At 43.9% G+C, this 22817-nt stretch overlaps 1 protein-coding gene across 1 annotated transcript in view; it reads right to left on the bottom strand.

The window, feature by feature from the left end:
* LOC311227628 (WD repeat-containing protein 47-like) overlaps positions 1 to 22817 on the bottom strand; it is a gene marked incomplete at its 3' end in the record, with an annotated part of 92301 nt that overhangs the window by 42639 nt on the left and 26845 nt on the right. The window contains exons 7-9 of the mRNA XM_084313351.1: positions 21954 to 22483; positions 19535 to 19652; positions 5693 to 5874 (exon numbers count right to left, since the gene is read on the bottom strand). Of these exons, the coding sequence (XP_084169477.1) occupies positions 5693 to 5874; positions 19535 to 19652; positions 21954 to 22483 (830 nt within the window). The remainder of the gene's footprint in view (positions 1 to 5692; positions 5875 to 19534; positions 19653 to 21953; positions 22484 to 22817) is intronic.

The raw sequence follows: 22817 nt of genomic DNA, 5'->3' as shown, positions 1-22817 counted from the left end.
CTGAATGCACAGCGCATGTCTTCCTGGTTTAGGAGCTACAGGAAGTGCTGACTTCCTGGTTTAGGAGCTACAGGAAGTGCTGAATGCACGGTGCATGTCTTCCTGGTTTAGGAGCTACAGGAAGTGCTGACTTCCTGGTTTAGGAGCTACAGGAAGTGCTGAATGCACAGCGCATGTCTTCCTGGTTTAGGAGCTACAGGAAGTGCTGACTTCCTGGTTTAGGAGCTACAGGAAGTGCTGAATGCACGGTGCATGTCTTCCTGGTTTAGGAGCTACAGGAAGTGCTGACTTCCTGGTTTAGGAGCTACAGGAAGTGCTGACTTCCTGGTTTAGGAGCTACAGGAAGTGCTGAATGCACGGCGCATGTCTTCCTGGTTTAGGAGCTACAGGAAGTGCTGACTTCCTGGTTTAGGAGCTACAGGAAGTGCTGACTGCACGGTGCATGTCTTCCTGGTTTAGGAGCTACAGGAAGTGCTGAATGCACGGCACATGTCTTCCTGGTTTAGGAGCTACAGGAAGTGCTGAATGCACGGCACATGTCTTCCTGGTTTAGGAGCTACAGGAAGTGCTGACTTCCTGGTTTAGGAGCTACAGGAAGTGCTGAATGCACAGCGCATGTCTTCCTGGTTTAGGAGCTGCTTGGCACAATAAGTCTCTCTCTCTTACTGTGGAAGTAGAATGTCAACACACAAAGCACGCCCCCACACATTCTTCATGTCCATGTAAAAGAAAATAAAAAGACATTTAATAGATTATCCGTATAGGATTTAGCATTTAGGAACATATGCACTGACATCGTGGTAGGCATAAGTCTTTTCAGAGCCCTTATCCTTCCCTTCCCTTATCTGAAAAAAAGTTTAATTATTATTATTTTCTTTCTTTTTTGCTATTGCCCGATTATGGTTTCAGTCGAGCCTTTGTGCCTCTCTGTTTTGTTGACCGGCTGCTTGGTCTTAAACAAAGAGAAAATCTGCCACAGACGTATTGACTGAATGTAGTTAAAATAGGGACAAAAGAACCGAAGCAAGTAATGATGTCATTATGCACTGGCCTCGTGAATAATGCAGGGAGGGAGAGGGGGGGGGGAGAGGGAGAGGAGAGAGAGAGAGAGAGAGAGAGAGAGAGAGAGAGAGAGAGAGAGAGAGAGAGAGAGAGAGAGGGGCTAGAGAGAGAGAAAGGGGGAGAGAGAGAGAGAGAGAGAGGGGCTAGAGAGAGAGAGAGAGAGAGAGAGAAAGGGGGAGAGAGAGAGAGAGAGAGAGAGAGAGAGAGAGAGAGAGAGAGAGGGAGGGAGAGGCTAGAGGGAGGGGCTAGAGAGAGAGAAAGGGGGAGAGAGAGAGGGGCTAGAGAGAGAGAGAGAGAGACAGACAGAGAGAAAGGGGGAGAGAGAGAGGGGCTAGAGAGAGAGAGAGACAGACAGAGAGAAAGGGGGAGAGAGAGAGAGAGAGAGAGAGGGGCTAGAGAGAGAGAGAGACAGACAGAGAGAAAGGGGGAGAGAGAGAGAGACAGAGGGGATAGAGGGAGGGGCTAGAGAGAGAGAGAGAGAGAGAAAGGGGGAGAGATAGAGAGAGAGACAGAGAGAGAGACAGAGAGAAAGGGGGAGGGACAGAGGGGAATAGATCAAAGGGCCTTTTGTCCTGCTGACAGCACAGAAACTGGAGAGAAGAGAGGGACAACTTTCCCGAACCTCGTTCCCGACCCGTCACCGAGTCAACCCTCCAGTGTATCGCTCGTTTTCCAGGCTGGTATTCAGAGGTTAGCGTGGCAGCCGGTCATGGCACTGGCAGCGGGAGTGGTCCTGGTATGGTGTTAGGGGGTATGTCTGGGGGTAACAAGGTGATGGAGCCTTGTTGTGATGTCATGTGGCTAATTACCCCAGATGGTGCAGCGTGTACGGGGGGGTGCGTGTGATGTAGAGGGGGAATCCACATGGGACCTGTCTTTGTCAGAACCTCACCCTGCCTGCCTGCCTCTCTCTCCTCGCTCCCCCAGCTGGCATTTGACTGAAGCAAGGACACCAGAGGCAACGCTGCAGTAACCAAACTTCTAGCAACAAAATGTGGAGATGACAACATGTCATGCTAGGGCTGTACCGAATAGTTCGAAGCTTCGTTCATAATGTTGACATTAAAATTCTAAGTCAACATTCGCATTTTTTATTTGTAATAAAACAAATTTAAAAAAAGTTTTTATATATATATATATATATATTTTTTTAATATACATTTTTTTTATGCGTCTATTCATTCTGTTTAAACCAATGGGGTTTTTCTTCACAGTTGCAGGTAAAGATTAGGCTACACTAATATTATAGTATTATACTATTATAGTATATGACTCGTCATAAGAATTTAAATAAAACATTTATCATAAATGATGTAGCCTATATCTGCCTCCGCTTGGCACTCGGCGCTCCATCGAGACGGCACCATCACGTTCAGTGCCCTTATTGGATTATTTATGTTGACAAAACTGATGAGTTTATTTTATTTTATACTTGTCCTTTTGTCTAGCACAGTCTCTGGAGCGTAACAGAAAGAATCATTTTGTATAAAAGTATTCTGTACTTCTGTATGACAACTAATAAAGAAACTTGGAGTTATATTCATTAAAGAAAGTTAAAATACTTCAAATTGAAGATTTAGTTTGAGGATATTTATATATATATATATAAAAATCTTATTTTTTTTGGATTACGTCATAAAATATGACGACAGACATTCGAAGCTTTGTTCGAATACTTCAATAGAGGCTTCGAATGATAAAAAATTACATTCTGTACATTTCGATTACTCATCTTCCAACCTTGTTTTGATACATACAGTACTGATGAGTTACTAGCAGAACACATACAGTTTCTGATGCGTCTTATCATTTCAGTGATTACAGCGAGGCACAAAACGCACAGCGTGTTGGCTAAACCTACAGCTGCATTGTAGCCACAGCGTTAGCTAACCAGCCAGCATAGTAGTAGGTGCCGAGGTGAGTTTGAGCAGCCTTTCATAGCAGCTCCCACCTCCCTCTAGACTAGGACAATAACACTACCTTATGCATACTGCACCTTATGTGATACTGTGAATACTGTATATTTCAGTTAGTTAAAGATGTTATATTTAGGGATGCCCCGATCGATCGGCCACCGATCGTTATCGGCCGATACTCAGTATAAATATGCAATCTGTGAATTCCGATAATTAGTCATATTCGCCGATAGCGGAAACCGATCAAGCGAAGCTCTCACTCGCTGTCTGTCTCAGACACACACGACCTGCAAACTGCCGCTGCTCCTCCTCCCTAGCCCCGCCCGCCCCCGTGTAGAGTTTGTAAACAAAGAGGTGCGGCTCCTCTGCTCGAGTCTGTAGTGCATTCGACCTGCGCTAACGTTAGCTACCTAGCTATCGTTACTGTTTAAACAAAATTACCCAGTCAACTATTCACGTTTAGTAGGCATTGTCTAACGGTATTTAGCCGGCTAGCTACCGATAGCTCCTGATATCAACAAATGATCCAGAAAGTCTAGTAGTTCATGTTCATACCTCAGTTAGCTTGCGTTAGCTGACGTTAGTTTACTGTTCAAAACGAAATGTCCCATTGAACTAAAGTTCTGTCTTAACGTCATCTAGCCGGCTAGCAGTAGCTACAGATAGCTCTTGATATCAATGTCTTATAACATTGATTTAATGCGTATTCGAGCTGAGGGCTTGCTGAATGTGAAATGACCAAAGCACTTAACGTTACCAATGGGGTCCCGCTGCAGCGCCGGAGAATCCTTTTTGGAGCTGGAGGCTACTAGAGTACACACAGACAGTGGAGCTGTTTGCAGATAGTGAGCATTTTGACTTGTTGCGTGGTGGCGATGTCTCGCAGATAATACAAGTACAAGTCTAATTATATAATATATATATTTTATTAAAAAAAAAAAAAAATTTATATAAAATAATTTTTAATTTCTTTTTAATCAAAAACAATCGGTATCGGATCGGTATCGGCCGATATGGCTCACGACGATCGGTGATCGGTATCGGTGGCAAAAAACGTGATCGGGGCATCCCTAGTTATATTGTTTACACTGCTTGTTTTTACTACCTGTACCTCCCCTTCCCCCTCCCCCATGCTGCTATGATGCCTAAATTTCCCCAAGGGGATCAATAAAGGAATATCTTATCTTATCTTGTAACGTTCCAGTATATCAGAGCAATAGCCTCAGAGAAACGAACAACGACACGGCATTTACCAGCAACGACAGAGGTCTCAAAGTGTGTTTTACAATTCATCAAACTAGCATGATGCAGCGCTCTTGTGTGCACTGTCCCTCAAAGTGACATTGTCCTCTTGAAGGGGTGTGTTTCAGGGTTCCCACAGACATTGCTAAATGAAATTCAAGTACTTTTCCAAGCACTCTTTTTCATTTAAACTAGATACAATTCACTTGTAAATGCAGTTTTTTTTATTGAAAAAAGAAATCGGATCCAATATTTATGGCTTCAAACCAATTTCCGACAATTGGTTACACTTTAGATTAAAAAATTATTTCTTATTATTATTTCTTGATCCAGATTTTTTTTTATATCATGGATGAACTTTCAATGCGAATGGTTGATTTGAATTTCAAGGACATTTTAACACTATGTCGTCCGTCCACGAGTATATACGTGTTTCGATTCCATGCGTTGTGGACCAGAGCCACGTATATACTCGTGGCAAGTTGTTATTGTTTTATTCCATATTTATAACGCTATTAACGTCCGCTATCGAGATCCATTACCTACCCACATATTTGATTTTCGAAACATGCACTACCAGCCAGATCCGCTTAGGGGCGCCATCGCTCCACTGCAGTATCATTGAGGGGATTTAAAAAAATATATTCTTTTACAGTCCTGTGGGCGGATCATAGAGCCTCGATTCCAAACGAAGACCCTCCATCTTTGATCACGTTACCGAACGTATTTTTCAACCTGGAATAATGGGATTTATGATTAGCCAATGTACATATCGATCTACCAGAATCCGATGACTAATGAAGAAATGCTGCCGGCGATCACATGGCCTGACGGTAGGATACTATTACCCCAAATTACAGCTGGATTGGACATTGTTTTAAAACCTAACGTGATAGACCACTGACATTGGCTACCTGAACGCACACTCTATTGCTAATCAATAATACTAATCGGCGTTCCCCGCCGCCCCCATTTCATCCATAGATGCTCTGTAATAGTCCGGATGCTACGCAGTTTGTTTTATTTCATTCGTATATATACAGCAGAAATGCCGTTTGATATAACGGCGCCAACGTTTAGCCTATTTTCTAGCTTCCTGAAAAAAAGAAGAGACGAAAAGCGCGATAAACCTTATATTCACGACGCTATAAAATGACAACCAACCGATGGATTTTTATTTTCTTTAAGCCATTATGAAGGCACGGTTTATGCACTCAAGTGACAATGAGAATGAACAGATAGCAATACTATAAATGATATATATAGCTCTTAGAAAGTACATCGGTTTGTAAACAATCCTCTGTCCTCTGAGGCATAAATCGCCGCAAGAGTGCGGACGCCATAGTGTTAAGCAACTTGGGCAAAAGATTTGCTGTTTTCAAGGAATTCCAGGCCTCTGCTTTTTTTGGGGTAAAAAAATCAAGTACTTTAAGCACTTCAAGGACCTCGTGCGAACCCTGGCGTTTGTGTACCTGTTGAGGAACTTCTCGGTGAGGCTGTGCTGCATGTCGTCCTGCGGCGCCTCCTGCTGGACTCCTCCCTCCAGCAGCATCTGCTGGTAGAGCTGCTTCTGCTGCTGCTTCTGCTCCAGGTGCTGCTGCACACGCAGCCGCTGGCGGTAGAACTCCTCGTACTTCTCTGTGGAGTCCCTCAGCTGGGGAGAGACCACGTTACTGTTAATACACCTTAATGCACCAGCTGGGGAGACCACGTTACTGTTAATATACACCTTAATACACCAGCTGGGGAGAGACCACGTTACTGTCAGGGGAGGAAATTAGGCCACTTTACTCGCCAAATGCGAGTATTTTTTACGTTTGGCGAGTGATTCATGAAGACCACTCGCCAGTCTGGCGAGTATACAAAAAAATAAAACATTCTGCAATCACTGCACTGGCAAACGGTGCACGTCTTCTGAGTGTTCGCTTTAGTTGACAGTGCCACGAGGGCACTGCACAAGACCACCCGCGGACATATAATGTTTAATAAACGTTTGCGCAGTACTGGCCAACCCGCGGACATATAATAATAAAAGTCCCGCGGTACTACTAGGCTAGCCATCAGGAGCACTCGCAAACAGATAACGTTAAACACAGCAGAATATGGAAAACAAACAGACTGACCAACGGGGAACTGCATCCAACCCTAGTACAACCCTCGAGTATAAGTTACTAAGGACACATTTAAATCACAGAGGTGTAATGTTGTCTACTGGAACTGTATACAGTGGTTAGCTTCTAGTTAGCGTTTTAGCTAACGTTAGCCCCGTGTGCTCAAAGCAGCCAGCTAGGTGTATATCTGTTATGACTATAATGTTTCCAAAAAAGCACCGGACTACGACGTAAGGTTAGACATTTTATTTCATGCTCAAAAGCCCCTGGCTTGCACATCGCAGTCACGAAAGGGGCTAGCTCAACCAGTGCACTGTGCACAACGTCAACAGCACACCAACCCAACTGACGTTACCACAACACTTGACGGTACTTCACAGCACTGTCGTAAGACCACCGTCCTGTCTTAAAGGCACAGTGTGCCTACCCAGATGCATACACAACATTGACGCGGCTTGACATACAAAGAAGTAATTATCACAATTAGCGATTTTTTTTGTCTGGTAAAGAATCTGTTTGGCTGGTAAAAAAAATCAGATACTCGCCAGTTGGCTGGTAAGCCAAAAAGTTAGTTTCCTCCCCTGGTTACTGTTAATACGCACCAGCTGGGGGGAGACCACGTTACTGTTAATATGCACCAGCTGGGGAGACCACGTTACTGTTAATATGCACCAGCTGGGGAGCGACCACGTTACTGTTAATATACACCTTAATACACCAGCTGGGGAGAGACCACGTTACTGTTAATACACCAGCTGGGGAGAGACCACGTTACTGTTAATACACCAGCTGGGGAGAGACCACATTACTGTTAACACACCTTAATACACCAGCTGGGGAGAGACCACATTACTGTTAATATGCACCAGCTGGGGAGAGACCACATTACTGTTAATACACACCAGCTGGGGAGCGACCATGTTACTGTTAATACACCAGCTGGGGAGAGACCACATTACTGTTAATATGCACCAGCTGGGGAGACCACAATACTGTTAATATATGCACCAGCTGGGGAGACCATATTACTGTTAATATGCACCAGCTGGGGAGAGACCACGTTACTGTTAATATGCACCAGCTGGGGAGACCACATTACTGTTAATATGCACCAGCTGGGGAGACCACATTACTGTTAATATGCACCAGCTGGGGAGACCACATTACTGTTAATATGCACAGCTGGGGAGACCACATTACTGTTAATATGCACCAGCTGGGGAGAGACCACATTACTACTAATAATAATAGATACAATTTCTATAGCGCCTTTCATAGAACCCTAGGTCGTTTCACAATCAAGACAAAAAATAGGGCTAGGGAAGTAGGGGGGAAAAAAGGAGGATGAGGGCAGGTAAGGGATAATGGACCTAATCTAATCTAAACTAATTGATGGGGAACAGCCTTGGTGAAGAGGTGTGTTTTTAGAGCAGTTTTGAAGGTGTCCAGGGTTGGGGCGTTGCGGATTTCGGGGGGGGGGGAGAGAGTTCCAGAGGGTAGGGGACGCCACGCTAAAGGCTCGGTCACCGAAAGTCCGTAACCTGGTGCGAGGGATGGAGAGGAGACCCAGATCAGAGGATCGTAGGTTCCGGGATGGAGTGTGCTGGTGGAGGAAAGTGTGGAGTCAAGGGTGACGCCCCGGTTACGGACTTCGAGAGACGGGGAGATGGAACAGCCATCAACGCGGAGGAGGAGATCTCCAACCTTCCGGAGCAGTGCCTTGGGGGCCTCACAACCATGAGCTCTGTCTTTTTGCTGTTCAGTTTGAGTAGTTTGGTTGACATCCAGGTTTTTGTGGCGTGGAGGCAGTTGACTAAGGACTGTGGGGGGAGCTGGGAGGATGGTGAGGTGCTGAGATAGAGCTGAGTATCATCAGCATAGCAGTGAAAGTTGAGTCCGTAGTGACGTATAATCTGACCGAGGGAGAGCATGTAAATCGTGAATAGTAAGGGACCGCTGACTCATCCTCATCCGCTTACTGTTAAAACCGCCTCTACCAGACACTTTGAACCTCCTCTACCAGACACCTTGAACCTCCTCTACCAGACACTTTGAACCTCCTCTACCAGACACTTTGAACCGCCTCTACCAGACACTTTGAACCTCCTCTACCAGACACTTTGAACCACAAAATGCCTCTTTTCCATTGCATAGTACCTACTCAACTGGGCCCTACTCTACTCTACTCTACTCGCTTTAGGTACCTGGTACTTAGTTTGTTTTCCACTGCAGGTAGTACTCCGTTTGTCTCTGTGTGGGGAGGCGGGGCCGCTGGCGTACAGCTCTGTGAGCATAGCTATGTCTGTGAGGGCTTGGAGCAAGCCAGAGTAAACACAGTTTTCAATCAATCAATCAATCAATCAATAACAACATTAACCAGACTCTCGTTGTGTCTATTCTGCTAATGTTAACGCTACCTCTCGTGTCTATTCTGCTAACGTTAACGCTACCTCTCGTGTCTATTCTACTAACGTTAACGCTACCTCTCGTGTCTATTCTGCTAACGTTAACGCTACCTCTCGTGTCTATTCTGCTAACGTTCATGCTACCTCTCGTGTCTATTCTACTAACGTTACCTCTCGTGTCTATTCTACTAACGTTAACGCTACCTCTCGTGTCTATTCTACTAACGTTAACGCTACCTCTCGTGTCTATTCTGCTAACGTTCACGCTACCTCTCGTGTCTATTCTACTAACGTTAACGCTACCTCTCGTGTCTATTCTGCTAACGTTCACGCTACCTCTCGTGTCTATTCTACTAACGTTAACGCTACCTCTCGTGTCTATTCTGCTAACGTTAACGCTACCTCTCGTGTCTATTCTACTAACGTTAACGCTCCCTCTCATGTCTATTCTACTAGCGTTAACGTTACCTCTTGTGTCTATTCTACTAACGTTAACGTTACCTCTTGTGTCTATTCTACTAGCGTTAACGTTACCTCTTGTGTCTATTCTACTAACGTTAACGTTACCTCTCGTGTCTATTCTACTAGCGTTAACGTTACCTCTCGTGTCTATTCTACTAACGTTAACATTACCTCTTGTGTCTATTCTACTAACGTTAACGCTACCTCTCGTGTCTATTCTACTAACGTTAACATTAGGTAATAACCGGTTTAAAATGGATGATGATGATTACCTCACGTTGTGTATATTCTACTAGCATTAACGTTACTAGTACAAACAATCAATAGCGAGTTATATTGATCTGTGCACGCTATGTACGCTAGCCAAATGCTAACGGTAAAACGCAATCACATAAGCTAACAAATCAGCAACCTTTTTGTGAGAGTAAACTCTCCGCTCGGTGGTAAATTGTGTTGATGTTGGTTTTATTTCATCAATAAATGAGGCAGAACACACAGTGAATGTATCCTTTTTTGTTTATTGCACTTGTTCCTGCTGCAATCAATAATGAATCTTACGCGAGCATTAAAGATGGCGGAGGAAGCACGGTGAGGGGGAGGAGCTTAGGAGGACTGATCACTTCCCCTCACCGTGGCCCCTGCTTCCATTCTCTGATATCTGAAGAAGGCAGACGAGGAAGGGGGGAGAGAGGGAGACGAGAGAGAGAGACAGAGACAGAGAGAGAGAGAGAGAGAGACAGAGAGAGATGAGAAAGAAAGAGACAGAGATAGAGAGAGGGAGAGACAGAGAGAGAGAGATGAGAAAGAAAGAGAGAGACAGAGACGGAGAGACAGAGAGAGAGAGAGACAGAGAGATGAGAAAGAAAGAGACAGAGAGAAAGAGAGAGAGAGGAGAACAAGAATGATAAAGAGATAGAGAGAGGGAGAGAGAGATGGAGAGCGAGAGAGAGAACAAGAATGATAAAGAGAGAGAGAGAGAACAAAAGTGGAAAAAGAGAGGGGGAGCAAGAGAGAGAACAAGAATGATAAAGAGAGAGAGAGAGAGAGAGAGAGAAAGGAGAACAAGAATGATAAAGAGAGGGAGAGCAAGGAGAGAGAGAGGGAGAGCAAGAGAGAGAGAGAGAGAGAGAACAAGAGTGGAAAAAAGAGAGGGAGAGAGGAGAACAAGAGTGGGAAAAAAAAGAGAGGGCGAGAGAGAGAGACCCATCATCTCATTCTACTGCTGGCCTCTTTATGTGTCTCCAGGGTGAGGCCTGGGGCAGGGGGGGGGGGGGGGGGGGGGGTGGACCTGTAAACTCTGGCTGCTCAAACGCAGCGACTTGGGGCCCAGAACAGATGCAGCAGCGGAGAGAGATGGAGAAACTGATAGCATGGTGTTTACAGACAAACAGATCAAAGAGAGGGAGAGAGAGAGAGGGAGAGAGAGGGAGAGAGAGAGAGAGAGAGAGGGAGAAACAGATAGCATGGTGTTTACAGACAAACAGATCAAAGAGATAAAGGCCATGCATCGTCTCCCGTGCGGGCGACAGGTGGGCAGACGGCCAAGACATCCCAGGGGAGGCGGGTCTATAACTCAGACTGACGGAGGAGGAGGGAGGGAGGGAGAGAGGGAGGGAGGGAGGGAGAGAGAGAGAGAGAGAGAGAGAGAGAGAGAGAGAGAGAAGGGAGAGCGAGGGAGATATATAGAGAGGGAGAGAGAGAGAATGGAGGGAGAGGATGGAGGGAGAGAGAGAGGGAGGGAAGGAGAGAGAAGGAGAGAGAGAGAGAGAGAGAGAGAGAGAGAGAGAGAAGGGAGGGAGAGCGAAAGAGAGAGAGAAGGGAGGGAGAGCGAGGGAGGAGGGAGGGAGAGGAGGGAGATATATAGAGGGAGGGAGAGAGAGAGAGAGAGAATGGAGGGAGAGGATGGAGTGAGAGAGAGGGAGGGAGGGAGAGAAGGAGGAGGGAGAGAGAGGAGGGAGGGAGCGAGAGGGAGAGAATAACAGTGACTCAGATACAGCAGGCATCAGAGGGAGTCATCTCTCATATTTAGATGGGGTGGGGGGGGGGGGGGGACACGCCCAATCAAGAGGTTCACAACAAGGAGATGAACTCTGAACTCAATGACCTAGCAATGACCTCTCAGGCCTCTATCTTTTGAACCGTTTGTCGTAGAGACTTGCGGGTTGTGTCATTGTACTCGGTAGGGATATCCTCTTTCATTGGTCTATGTTGACCACTCCCCCGATCCTTAGGCCACACCCCCTTAGGCCACACCCCCTTTGTGTATATTTTTAACCGTTTGTCGTAGAGAAACCACGTGTAGGAAGGAGCAGAGGTGCGCTAGGTGTGGTGGGGAGCATAGTGTAGCGTTTAGGGGGTGTGAGGTGATGAAGAAGGAGGTCGCGGTTCGGAGAGTGAGAAGGGAGGGTAAGTTGTCGTATGCTGAGGCGGTTAGCAGGGTAGGACAGGGCAGCCAAGAAAGGGTGCAGGGGGTTGGAGGAGGGCATGTGGCAGAGAGGGTAGAGCAGGAGGATAGAGAGAGGGTAAGGGAGGAGAAATTAGGTATTGTGGCCTTCGTGGCAGGGGTAGTTACTGGTATGGCAGAGGCTAAGGGTAGAACAGAGATGGTGAAGATGATTGTTAGGATAGCGGTTCAACATTTGGGAATGGAAGGTCTGGACTGGGAGGAGGTGTATAGCGAATTGGCTGAGGGGGCTGAGAGGGACAAAGCAGCCCAGAATAAGATCGCAGGGGGCAAGGAGGGTCCCGCGGAGGGGGGCTCAGACAGGAAGTAGCAGCAGTAGCTGCACTCCAATGGACAATGTAGGGGATGGCGGGTTCCAGTAGACTGCGGGAAAAGAAGAAGAAGAAGAAGAAGAAGAAGAGCCCATCAAACGAATTGCGGAGGGCAGTAATACGCCACGATGAGTCTACACTGCCGGAAATTCAAATAAGAAGAAGAAGAAGAAGAGACTTGCGGGTTGTGTCGTTGTACTCAGTAGGGATATCCTCTTTCATTGGTCTATATTGGCCACACCCCCTTAGGCCACACCCCCTTTTTGTATATTTTGAACAGTTTGTCGTCGTGTGTAAGAGGTGGCGATGAGATGGAGGGTTCCCCCTCTTGGGGGGGCCCTCCAAGAGAGGAGATGATGTTTGTATTGTGAGTGTATGACAAGAGGAGCAGAGAAGAAGGAGACAGAGACGATAGAAATGTGTTTTGAAGATGAGAAGAAGAAGAGGAGTGTAAACTTTCTCAAGTGTGGGCGAAGCAAGAATTGTGGAGGGCAGTAATACGCCACGATGCGTCTACACTGCCGGAAATTCAAATAAGAAGAAGAAGAAGAGACTTGCGGGTTGTGTCATTGTACTCAGTAGGGATATCCTCTTTCATTGGTCTATGTTGACCACTCCCCCAATCCTTAGACCACACCCCCTTATGCCACGCCCCCTTTGTGTATCTTTTGAACCGTTTGTCGTAGAGACTTGCGGGTTGCGTCATTGTACTCAGTAGGGATATCCTCTTTCATTGGTCTATGTTGACCACTTTTATTGTCTGATTCAATATTAACATTCAGTATTCAAGTAGAACAACTAGCTAGCCGTTGTGGACACTCACCCAAGGCATCTTGTTTGAGAAATGCAGGCTTCAGTCTATGTGTTGTTTAGTCTATCTGTCTGAACAGGACTGATCCATCCTGTTTCAAGATGCACAATGAGATCTTCTGAGAAAATTGCTGAATAGATACACAAATGTTCTAGAATGTTCTATTATGACATCATACTGTGACATCACAAATGTTCTAGAATGTTCTATTATGACGACAACGGAACATGTTTGCGTTCAATTTGGAATAATAGAAATAATATGTATGGTAAGGCTGTCCCCAAGCCTGTTTTTGGGATTCAAACTTCATCAGGGTTTTTCGAACGGACGTTGGAACCTTCGTTTTTAATAATAAAAAAAAATAAAAATAATAATAATAATTATACATTATTATTTTTTTAATATCCTCAAACTAAATCCTCAATTTGAATAAAGTGATTAATCTGATTAAACGGACGTTCGATCCTTCGTTTTTAATTAAAAAAAAGTCAAATAAAAAAATATATATTTATATATATTTTTTTTATATCCTCAAATAAAGTGATTCATCTGATTAAATTAGTATTTTTTTCATTCAGTATTCAAGAGTGTCTGATTCAATATTAACATTCAGTATTCAATAGTGTCTGATTCAATATTAACATTCAGTATTCAAGTAGAACAGCTAGCTAGCCGTTGTGGACACCTTTCCTTTTCCTTTTGTGGATGTGTTGTTTAGTCTATCTGTCTGAACAGGACTGATCAGTCCTGTTTCAAGATGCACAATGAGATCTTCTGAGAGAATTGTTGAATAGATACACAAATGTTCTAGAATGTTCTATTATAGCTAGGGATGTCCCCTGAAACCCGGTTCTAAACGGGAACCGGTACTAAATTAGAAATTATTGTATTGATAAGCTCCGACGTTAACGGTACTGCTATCGGTAGTCTCTAGGAGCGGATTAGCTACGGAGCTAACGGACTGTACCATCCATCTGCGACGCAACGGTGGCAGCAACAGTGGACACGGAGTGATGTTGACGTTATGTCGAGTTCATACTACACTACACGTATGAACTCAACATAGCGTTAACGTTACTCCGTTTCCATGAAGTGTTTAATTAGCAGCAATCTGTTGTTGAAAATGTAACGTTAAACCGGAAATGGAAATGCGAGGACAGGAAGCCGTCATGAAATCGATGTAATATAAATAATACAAAATAAAAAGCAGCAGCACTATTGGATAACTGAGTCATGTTTGCTATGTATTTCTTTCTTTAGGGGAGTAGGACATTTGTTTCACAGTTTTAGCATGATGTTTTATAGATGGCTAGGTTAAACACAGGTTTTTGTTTTTAAGAGGGGGGGGTTTGATTTGATTGAAGTTTATTTCAAATATGCAACACAACAAACAAACATCAAGTACAGATATAGCCTTGAGCCGTTCAAATAATAAATGTATAATTTTTTTTTAAATAATAATAATCTAAAAGAACCGATAAGAGTATCGATAAAGTACCGAACCGTTAAGCAGTATCGATAAGAGTAGTAGTATCGATAAAATCCTAACGATACCCATCGCTAATTATGACATCATAATCAGTAGGGATATCCTCTTTCATTGGTCTATGTTGACCACAGGATTTGAATCAATTAAGGCTTGCAGGTGTACTGAGTTGATTGACACCTGCATGTGCATGACACTTAACACATTAAGTGCCACGCCCCTTCCGGGAAGTGACCACTTCCGTGCCGCCCATTAACCCCATGTAAACGTAGTTGTAGTTTGTAGAACTAAACCTATATTTTATAGTATCGTTATGGGTCTAATAACGCCCTCGAGTCTCATTGAGCTACTTCTGGTCAACGTGCAAAAAACGGATTCTTTTTTCATCCGTACATTTCCGTTTGATACCATTTTGAATATGAATATAGTCCGGCCGCTTCTGAGCAATTCCAGGGAAAATACACGAAAACAGCGTTTTTGTGTAATTCAATAAACACGTTGTAATTTTTCGCCTGATTATCGGATCTTCCTGAAATCAACGCTAGATCATCACTATTATCCTTTGTGGTGCACGCATGCAATGTGGTTTAGACCGGCGCGCCCCCCCCCCCCCCCCCCCTCTTGCATCCCAACGGCAGAACAGCCAGACACATAAACACATATAGCTTCAATCGCAGTAGAAATAAATATCAGATCAACGCAAGCTTTCATATTTAGTGTCCTTACCAGGGCCCTCATTCATCAACGTGACGTAGAAAATGTTCTATTTCCATACTTAAGCACAGAATTTAGAATCTGTGCACGCACAAAAAAAACAGGATTTATCACACGTGCGTACACAGGTTTTACGCACACCTGTCTTGATAAATATGACTTTGATCCTACGTTTGAGCTCGTGCACTGTTTTAAGTATTTGCATACCAGAACCGCCCCGATTAACCATATACGGTAATGGAATACCCCCATGAAATGTGGAAAAATTGACTAAGCCGAGGGAAGCGTGTTATGTGACAGGCTGACAGACGTGTACACGTACGGTGATGTCGGATATGATATCTATTAACCATTGCTGCCTGGGCAGCGCAAACACTAATAAAGACCGTGCTGGAATATGACTGCCTTTTCCCGTTTTGTTTGATTAATACCCAGGGATTAAAGTTCTCCTCAATTTTATTCCAAATCGCGACGGATTTTCCGTCAATTTTCTACCTGCTGCATATGATTTCTAGAGGCATACAATCTATTTTGATGTCAGTATTGGGTAGCCTATATAAACAATAATACGAGAGCATATACTAGCCTATGTTCTATTATGACATGATCTGTGACGACAAATGTTCTAGAATGTTTGATTACGATATCATACTCTGACAGCATGCCTATGATCAACAAAAACGCGAACTTGAATCCCATCATCATATTTACATAGTCTGTCCACTATCTGGTGTCATTGCAATGCGTTTTTTTATTCTTTCTTATACAGTAAAAAGGGGGAAGAACACTATATCGTGGGTGTTCATATGACTTGTATTCTGCTTACAGCTTCGAAATTCCACTTGTTTCGTTTAACGTAAAGCCTTTTAAATATAATCAAAACGTTCCCGTGTTTCTGCGGTCTGTGCGCAAAATAATAACGAGTTGAGCTACGCGGAGCGCAGTCAGTCAGTACACCCCGTATATTCCGATAACGCTATATAAACCATGCTGCATTCATTCTGAGAGAAAGATCTATTATTCCAAATGCTATTTATAGGGTTTTGACCATAATTACACTACTGTGCTATTTTACAATGAACTATAATGAATCACGGTTCATACAGAACATGCCAGTGTTGAAACTAATGCACAGAAGCTCATTTCCTTGTTGTAATAATATATTCTACCAACGGGCGCCAGGTACGCATGGTCCGAGCTGTGCGTAAATATAAGCACGAAGTCAAGTTCAAGTTGAAATTGATGAATCCCACACTCTGCTTAGAAATGGTCGTACGCACAGCTTAAGCACATATCTGTGCGTAAATCACGTTGATGAATGAGGGCCCTGGTCTCTGAAGTAATGAAAAAAATGCAAGCTTTCATATTTAGTGTCCTTACCTGGTCTCTGAAGTAATGAAAAAAAAAGAATCCAATAATCTCATCGCCATTCCAGTTATCCACAGCGATCGTGCCTCCGACGTTATTGGGCATTGCTCTTCAACGGGCGGACAGGGTCAGTTGTCCAAGCCATCCCTATAAGCATGTGTTTTGCCGGAGTGTTTAGGACCCGCCCCCACGCCGCAGCTCGGTATAGAAAATAAACGAACCCTGGTCTAACCGGGTGCATACTGGCCGAGGGCGGTATAATACCGTCTGCCAGCTTAGACACACTCAGAACAGTATGCACAAGGTGCCCTGCTGAATTATGAATGGATATAAATAAAAGAAATACCGTGACAGAAACGTAGATCTACGTGATAAATGTGTTCTGAATAGTTTTTATTCAGCATTTATTATACGTTTATTTAAATTTTATAGATATTTTGTTATTCATTGATTTTTACTTTATTCTAGTTGAATACTATTTTAAAGCAATCAACTGTAAATAAAAGCCACACTTGTAAGCTATCAAATGTTTTTTATTCCATGTTTATATCTACTTGCCTGAGAAAATGATTTTTTTAGTAGGTGTTGACAATTATTTGAAATCTTTCAAAAAACTGCTTATATTCTGGGGGTTTTAATGCAGTTTTATAGGGCCTTTTTACTAGGCGGATTTAGGTGTCAATGGGTTAATAGAAGTGCGGTACCCCCGCATCCCGCGGTGATTAGCCACACACACAACGCGGTGGGAAAATGTCATACCGCGACAGCCCTAATCCAAACGTCTACGGGACATCCGATGCATATGCTGTGGTGGGTTATGTCGTGGGCAAAATGGACATCAGATGGAGCAGATATCGATCAAACAATTGGAATATTATTTTTGGAATACTCCCGATCAAAGGTAAGCATCATCTGACGTAAATTCTGGCTTGATTGTGCAAGGTTTTCATACCGATCCAGCTGATCAGCGTTTTTAGCGTTCAATACTAATGCCGTTACTGGTAATCAATCATCAGAAACGACCCCCCCCCCCTTTCATGCATTCATGATGAAACATAATACCTACTGTATAGCTTTGATTCGGGAATACTAGCGTGTATAGGCAAGAAACGCCAACGCAAATAGTAGAAGTGACCTATATGGCTATTACTAGAGATGCACGATAATTATCGGTATTGATAGCTCCGATAATAAAAGATATATATATATTTTACACTTTTTTCTTTTCATGTCAACGTTCACACGCACAATATATGCTTACTTAGGATTTGACTTGATTCAACAACAAAGCAGTCGGGGCAATGGCAAGCCGAAAACTGTAGAAAATGTGGTTATTTGAAGTTTGGATTTTTTTTCCACAACTGAGGTAGGTAGATTACATTTTTAGAGACTAAAGTACAGAAAAAAGGTACCGTTGGGTACCGGTATCGATTCACAGGTACCGGTACGGTACCGTATCGGTTCAAATGTGAACGGTACCCATCCCTACTGACAAAGCACAATACCTGTTGGTTTTTAGTTCACTCATTGTTCAGGGAAACACATTGTTGATGACATTGACGGATTGTGAATTTTGTGATTGACTCAAATAATATTAATTTGGAAAAATAAATATACCGGTAGTCACTTTATTTGAAGAGTCAAAACTGTTCTCTTGGCTTTGTTTTGTTCATAGTAGTAACACTCATGTCATGATAAATCTGGTTAGGTCAAAACTACAGGAATATAGATAAAAAAATTAAAATTATAATACAATAAATATATATATATATATCGGTTATCGGTATCGGTATCGACCTTGAGGAGCAGAAAGTTATCTGTATCGATATCTGGGTCAAAAAATCTATATCTAATCTAAATCTAACCCTTTTTGACGTATATGGAGAATGAAAGGTTGGGTACACTCCCATAGTGGAATCTATGAGACTATGTTGGGACCTCGGAGCAAGTTGAAGATGTGAATGTGTTTTTGTTTCGTTATGTTTGCATTTTCTGTTAGTTTAGTGTTTGCCTAATGTGAGTCTGAGTTGAATCTGGGAGGGGGGGGTGGGCTGGTGGGAGGGAACTGGTGGGGGGATGGGCTGGTGAGAGGGAACTGGTGGGAGGGAGAGGGAGTGGGGGTGGGGGGGGGGGGGGGGGGGGGGGGGGGAACCAAAATGGATGATTCTATATTTGACACTGACCATAGCATGTATGTATCCATGCTGGTTGAAAATGAAAATAAAATTATCAAAAAAAAAAAAATCTATTATCGTGCACCCCTAGCTATTACGCAGCCTTTCAGGAATGACCCCATACCGCTGTAAAACCATACTTTACAGGTGCAGCTCGATAAATTAGAATATCGTGAACAATTTTATTTTATTTCAGTAATTCAATTCAAAAAGCAAAACTCTCGTATATTATAGATTCATTACACACAAAGTGAAATATTTCAAGCCTTTATTTGTTTTAATTTTGATGATTATGTCTTATAGCTCATGAAAGCCCAAAATTCTGTATCACCAATACATTTTTTAAAATGGATGTATTTTTCTTTTGTATATAGAAACGTCGGTTCTATATAATGTTCACTCAGTACTTGGTTGGGGCTCCTTTTGCACAAATGACTGCATCAATACAGCTAAATATATAGACTTGTCCACGATATTCTAATTTATTGAGCCGCACCTGTATATTCACCACGGTATAACACGGGAATGTATGCATGGAAAAATTATCTCTTTTTTGCATCTTTTGACCGGAAGAAACACAGTGTCAAATGACTATAGTAATGTATCCATGGCTATAATATAGAATATAGATTTAGCTCTACAAACAAGGTCACGCAGTCGTATCTTTTAACGCTTGGCCCAGCTACAGCGGTCCGCGTCTAATGGCTGGACATCCAGAAAGAAAATCTATTAAAATCGTAAATCGGATGTGGTGTGAAAAAAAACCTGAGATTTTATTTTTAGGCCATATCGCCCCGAGCCCTAGGTTACATATACCCCACACTGATATGGGAAAAAATCATCTCCGACTGTGGCTTCCATCCAGCAGGCACGTGATTGATTTCATTCATTCATTCATTCAATCTGAATATCTCTGTCCGTCTCCGAGGCGTGGGGCCACAGCTACAAACGGCAGAGCAATTCAAATGTAAGCACCAGAGAGGTCAGAGGTCAGAGGTCAGCCTTTACCTCGTTCCTGTCAGCGGAGCCGGGCGACGGGGCGTCCTCCCCGGGGGCGGAGTCAGGCCTGAGGCTCTGGGCCCCACCTGAACTCATCATCTTATCCACAGGTGTGTCGGTCCTGGAGCTGCAGACACACAGAGAGAACACAACGTTACTGCATGCTAATCACCATCATACCTCACGCAGCAGGGTATCTGCAGGTTGCAACAAGTTCAATTTAAGACTTATTAGAACTGGCACTGACTGAACTGGTCGGCTGCACTACTTGCGCGCCTATTTAAATGATTTAAAATTCCATTTATAAAAAAAAGACTTCAATACAAAAAACATTTCATATATGTATTATTATTTCATCAGCGCTCCACATTTGCTTTCAGTTTAGCTGGTCGTCCGTACTAATACACATTGGCCGTATTAGGGGGTGGGAAACTGATGGGTGGGGATCGGGCGTTGTGGACAGCGACTCCTACAGGTCGGTTGGTGCGCCTGCGCAGTAGAATCAGGAAGTGTCGGGGGCAGCGTGAGCCTCCCACGCGTTACTCCTCGCCACTGAGAGATCGAGCTGCGCAGGTGAAAAGATGCGACTGCTGTTACCTCAAGTACCGGAGGGGACTTGTGCTATGTATGACTTAGTCCACATTGCAGCCGGCTTGTGGGAGGCAAGAAACAGCGTTCGTGACAGGGGAGGGTTGAATTGGATGATACGAAATTGGGATGGGAGAAAATATAGAAAATGGGAGAAAAAGTGGATAAAAAAAAAAGTGTATTATTATTTCATCTCCCGACAACCAGGCTGCCCCTGGAAAAAGATTAATTAATTAATTAAGATTCGAACGCCAACATAACGAACGAAGGTCCGAACGTTGGGGCTCGGCCCTAGTGTGTGAACGGGGCCGTCGGTCTCCGTTATCTCCGTACTGTTATACTGTTGCACCTGCTGACTAGGGATGGGTACCGAATTCGGTACTTTTGAGGTACCGAACCGAAACACGTCGGTACTACCGAGTATCGATTCAAGTGAGATACCGGATTTTTTATTTATTATTCTTTTTTTTTTTTTAACCTTTTTTCTTTTCATGTCAACGTTCACACGTACAATACGCGCTTACCTAGGATTTGACTTGATTCAACAACAAAGCAGTCGGAGCAATGGCAAGCCGAAAACGGTCGAAATTGTAGTTATTTGAAGTTTGGATTTTTTTTTTTTTACGACTGAGGTAGGTCGATTACATTTCTTGAGACTAAAGTACCGAAAAAAGGCACCGTTGGGTACCGGTATCGATTCACAGGTACCGGTACCGTATCGGTTCAAATGTGAAAGGTACCCATCCCTACTGCTGACTGCCTCCCAATCACACGCATAGCCCTCAGACTCTTCGCTCCTCCCCCTAAGCCCCCTCACCTACCTCCCTCCTTCTTTCTTCTCTCTCTTTTTCCCTCTCTCCCTTTCCTTCTCTCTCCCTTATTTATTGTAATTGTCCTTGTATACTATTGCTACTGTAATTTAGTATTTTATTTATTTGTATGCATGTACATAACCTTGTTTTTGTTACAGCCTCCCACCCCCCCCCTTCCAGGGGTGTCGTTCTGGTATGGCAAGGTATGGCACTCGCCATACCTTGGCAAATAACATTTTAATTTTTTTTTTTATTACAATTTTTTATGTTGATTTAGAATTCGAATGTCAACATTATGAACGAAGCTTCGAACTATTCGGTACAGCCCTAGCATGTTTTGATATTGTCAATTATCTCACTTTTACTAGGTGACTTTTACTGTGACTAACTGAAATATGCCCCAAAAAAAAAGGAAAATGGACATAGGGACGTTTTTTAATCAAAGGGCAGCAGAGACAAGTGATACAGGGACACAGGTCCAATAGCTTAATGATTATAACAGTGCAGTTCAGCATTCAGTAACCCATACTTTTTGTGAATGTGTTTTTGATACTACATTCTGTTGAACACACACCTCAAAACCGTACCTAAGGAAAATTGGCTCAATTGCAAGAAAAGTAATAGACAGTTATGATATTACATTCTGCATAATTCGTATGCAAAATATTGTGGTTCCCTGCTTTAGTCTGTTGACACATTTCTATACTAAAAATGCTTGTGTAGTCCTGTGTCATACCTAAATGTCATATAACTGAATTGTATAGAAACAACTCACCAAAAGTGACTATTGCACAACTGATTTGACAAAAAAATCCACCAAGGGGGGGAAACACCCCCTTTACCCCCCCCCCCCCCACCCCTCCTCGCCATACCTTGCCTTTTACTGAAACGACGCCACTGCCCCCTTCCCACAAAAAGCCTTTGCTTTTTGGACACAGGCTGCTTTTGTATGTAATAAGAATTAGTTCTTAATCGCTTGCCTGGGGTAAATAAAGGTTAAATAAAAGGACATTTTAAAACAAAGTCACCTCTCCGGCGACTCCTCGAAGATGCTGTGGCAGTCGGAGCTCTCCAGCATCAGGCTGCGGCTCAGCACGCCGGGGTACTGGAAGTTGGCGAAGGAGTGGGACATGGGCGAGAGGCCCCCCTTCCCCGCGCCGACCCCCCCCGCGTCCCCGCCCCCCGCCGTCCCCCCCCCGCCCCTCTTGTCCTGCTGGCCGGACAGCCCGTAGGAGAGGCCGTCCAGGGCCGGGTTGAGGGAGCGCGACATGTAGGTGTCGGCGGACTGCGGGCGGCGCAGCGGCGAGGAGGCGTAGGGCGACAGCTTGCTGATGAGCGGCGTGAGGAGGTCGGAGTAGCCCGTCTTGGCCGGCTTGGCCAGCCGGTCCACGTGGATGTTGAGCTGCTTCTGCTCGAAGGCGCAGGAGAACACGCTGGGGCCCAGGTTCTGCATCCAGGAGAGCAGCGACAGGTCCAGGTCGTCGCAGCCGTTGCCGCACAGCATGTCCACGCCCAGCAGCACCTCGCTCTCCGTGATCTCCTCGCCCGTCGCCTTGCTCTGAGACATACGGGAAAAAATAAAATAAAAATTAAGTCACCTTTTATTTTTTTACAAAAAGTGATGTTTGGTGAAAGTTAGATTTGCACTTTATTAATCCCAATAGGGAAATGCATTCTTGTTTGATGATCAAGAGGCACCTTTTATTTGTTTTAAGTGAAGTTTGGTGAAAAAGCTAGTTATTGCACTATTAATCCCAATAGGGACATTCATCTTTTTTTGATCAAGAGTAACCTTTTATATATACATACCGGTATATATATATATAATAATTATTTCTTTTTTTCTTAAGTGAAGATTGGTGAAAGTTAGGTTTGCCCTTCAATCCCAATAG

This window comes from Notolepis coatsorum (assembly GCF_963971535.1).
Source record: "Notolepis coatsorum genome assembly, chromosome: 4".
Taxonomy (NCBI): domain Eukaryota; kingdom Metazoa; phylum Chordata; class Actinopteri; order Aulopiformes; family Paralepididae; genus Notolepis; species Notolepis coatsorum.
The sequence above is the reverse complement of the archived record's forward strand: the minus strand, read 5'-3'. Positions and strand labels throughout refer to the sequence as shown.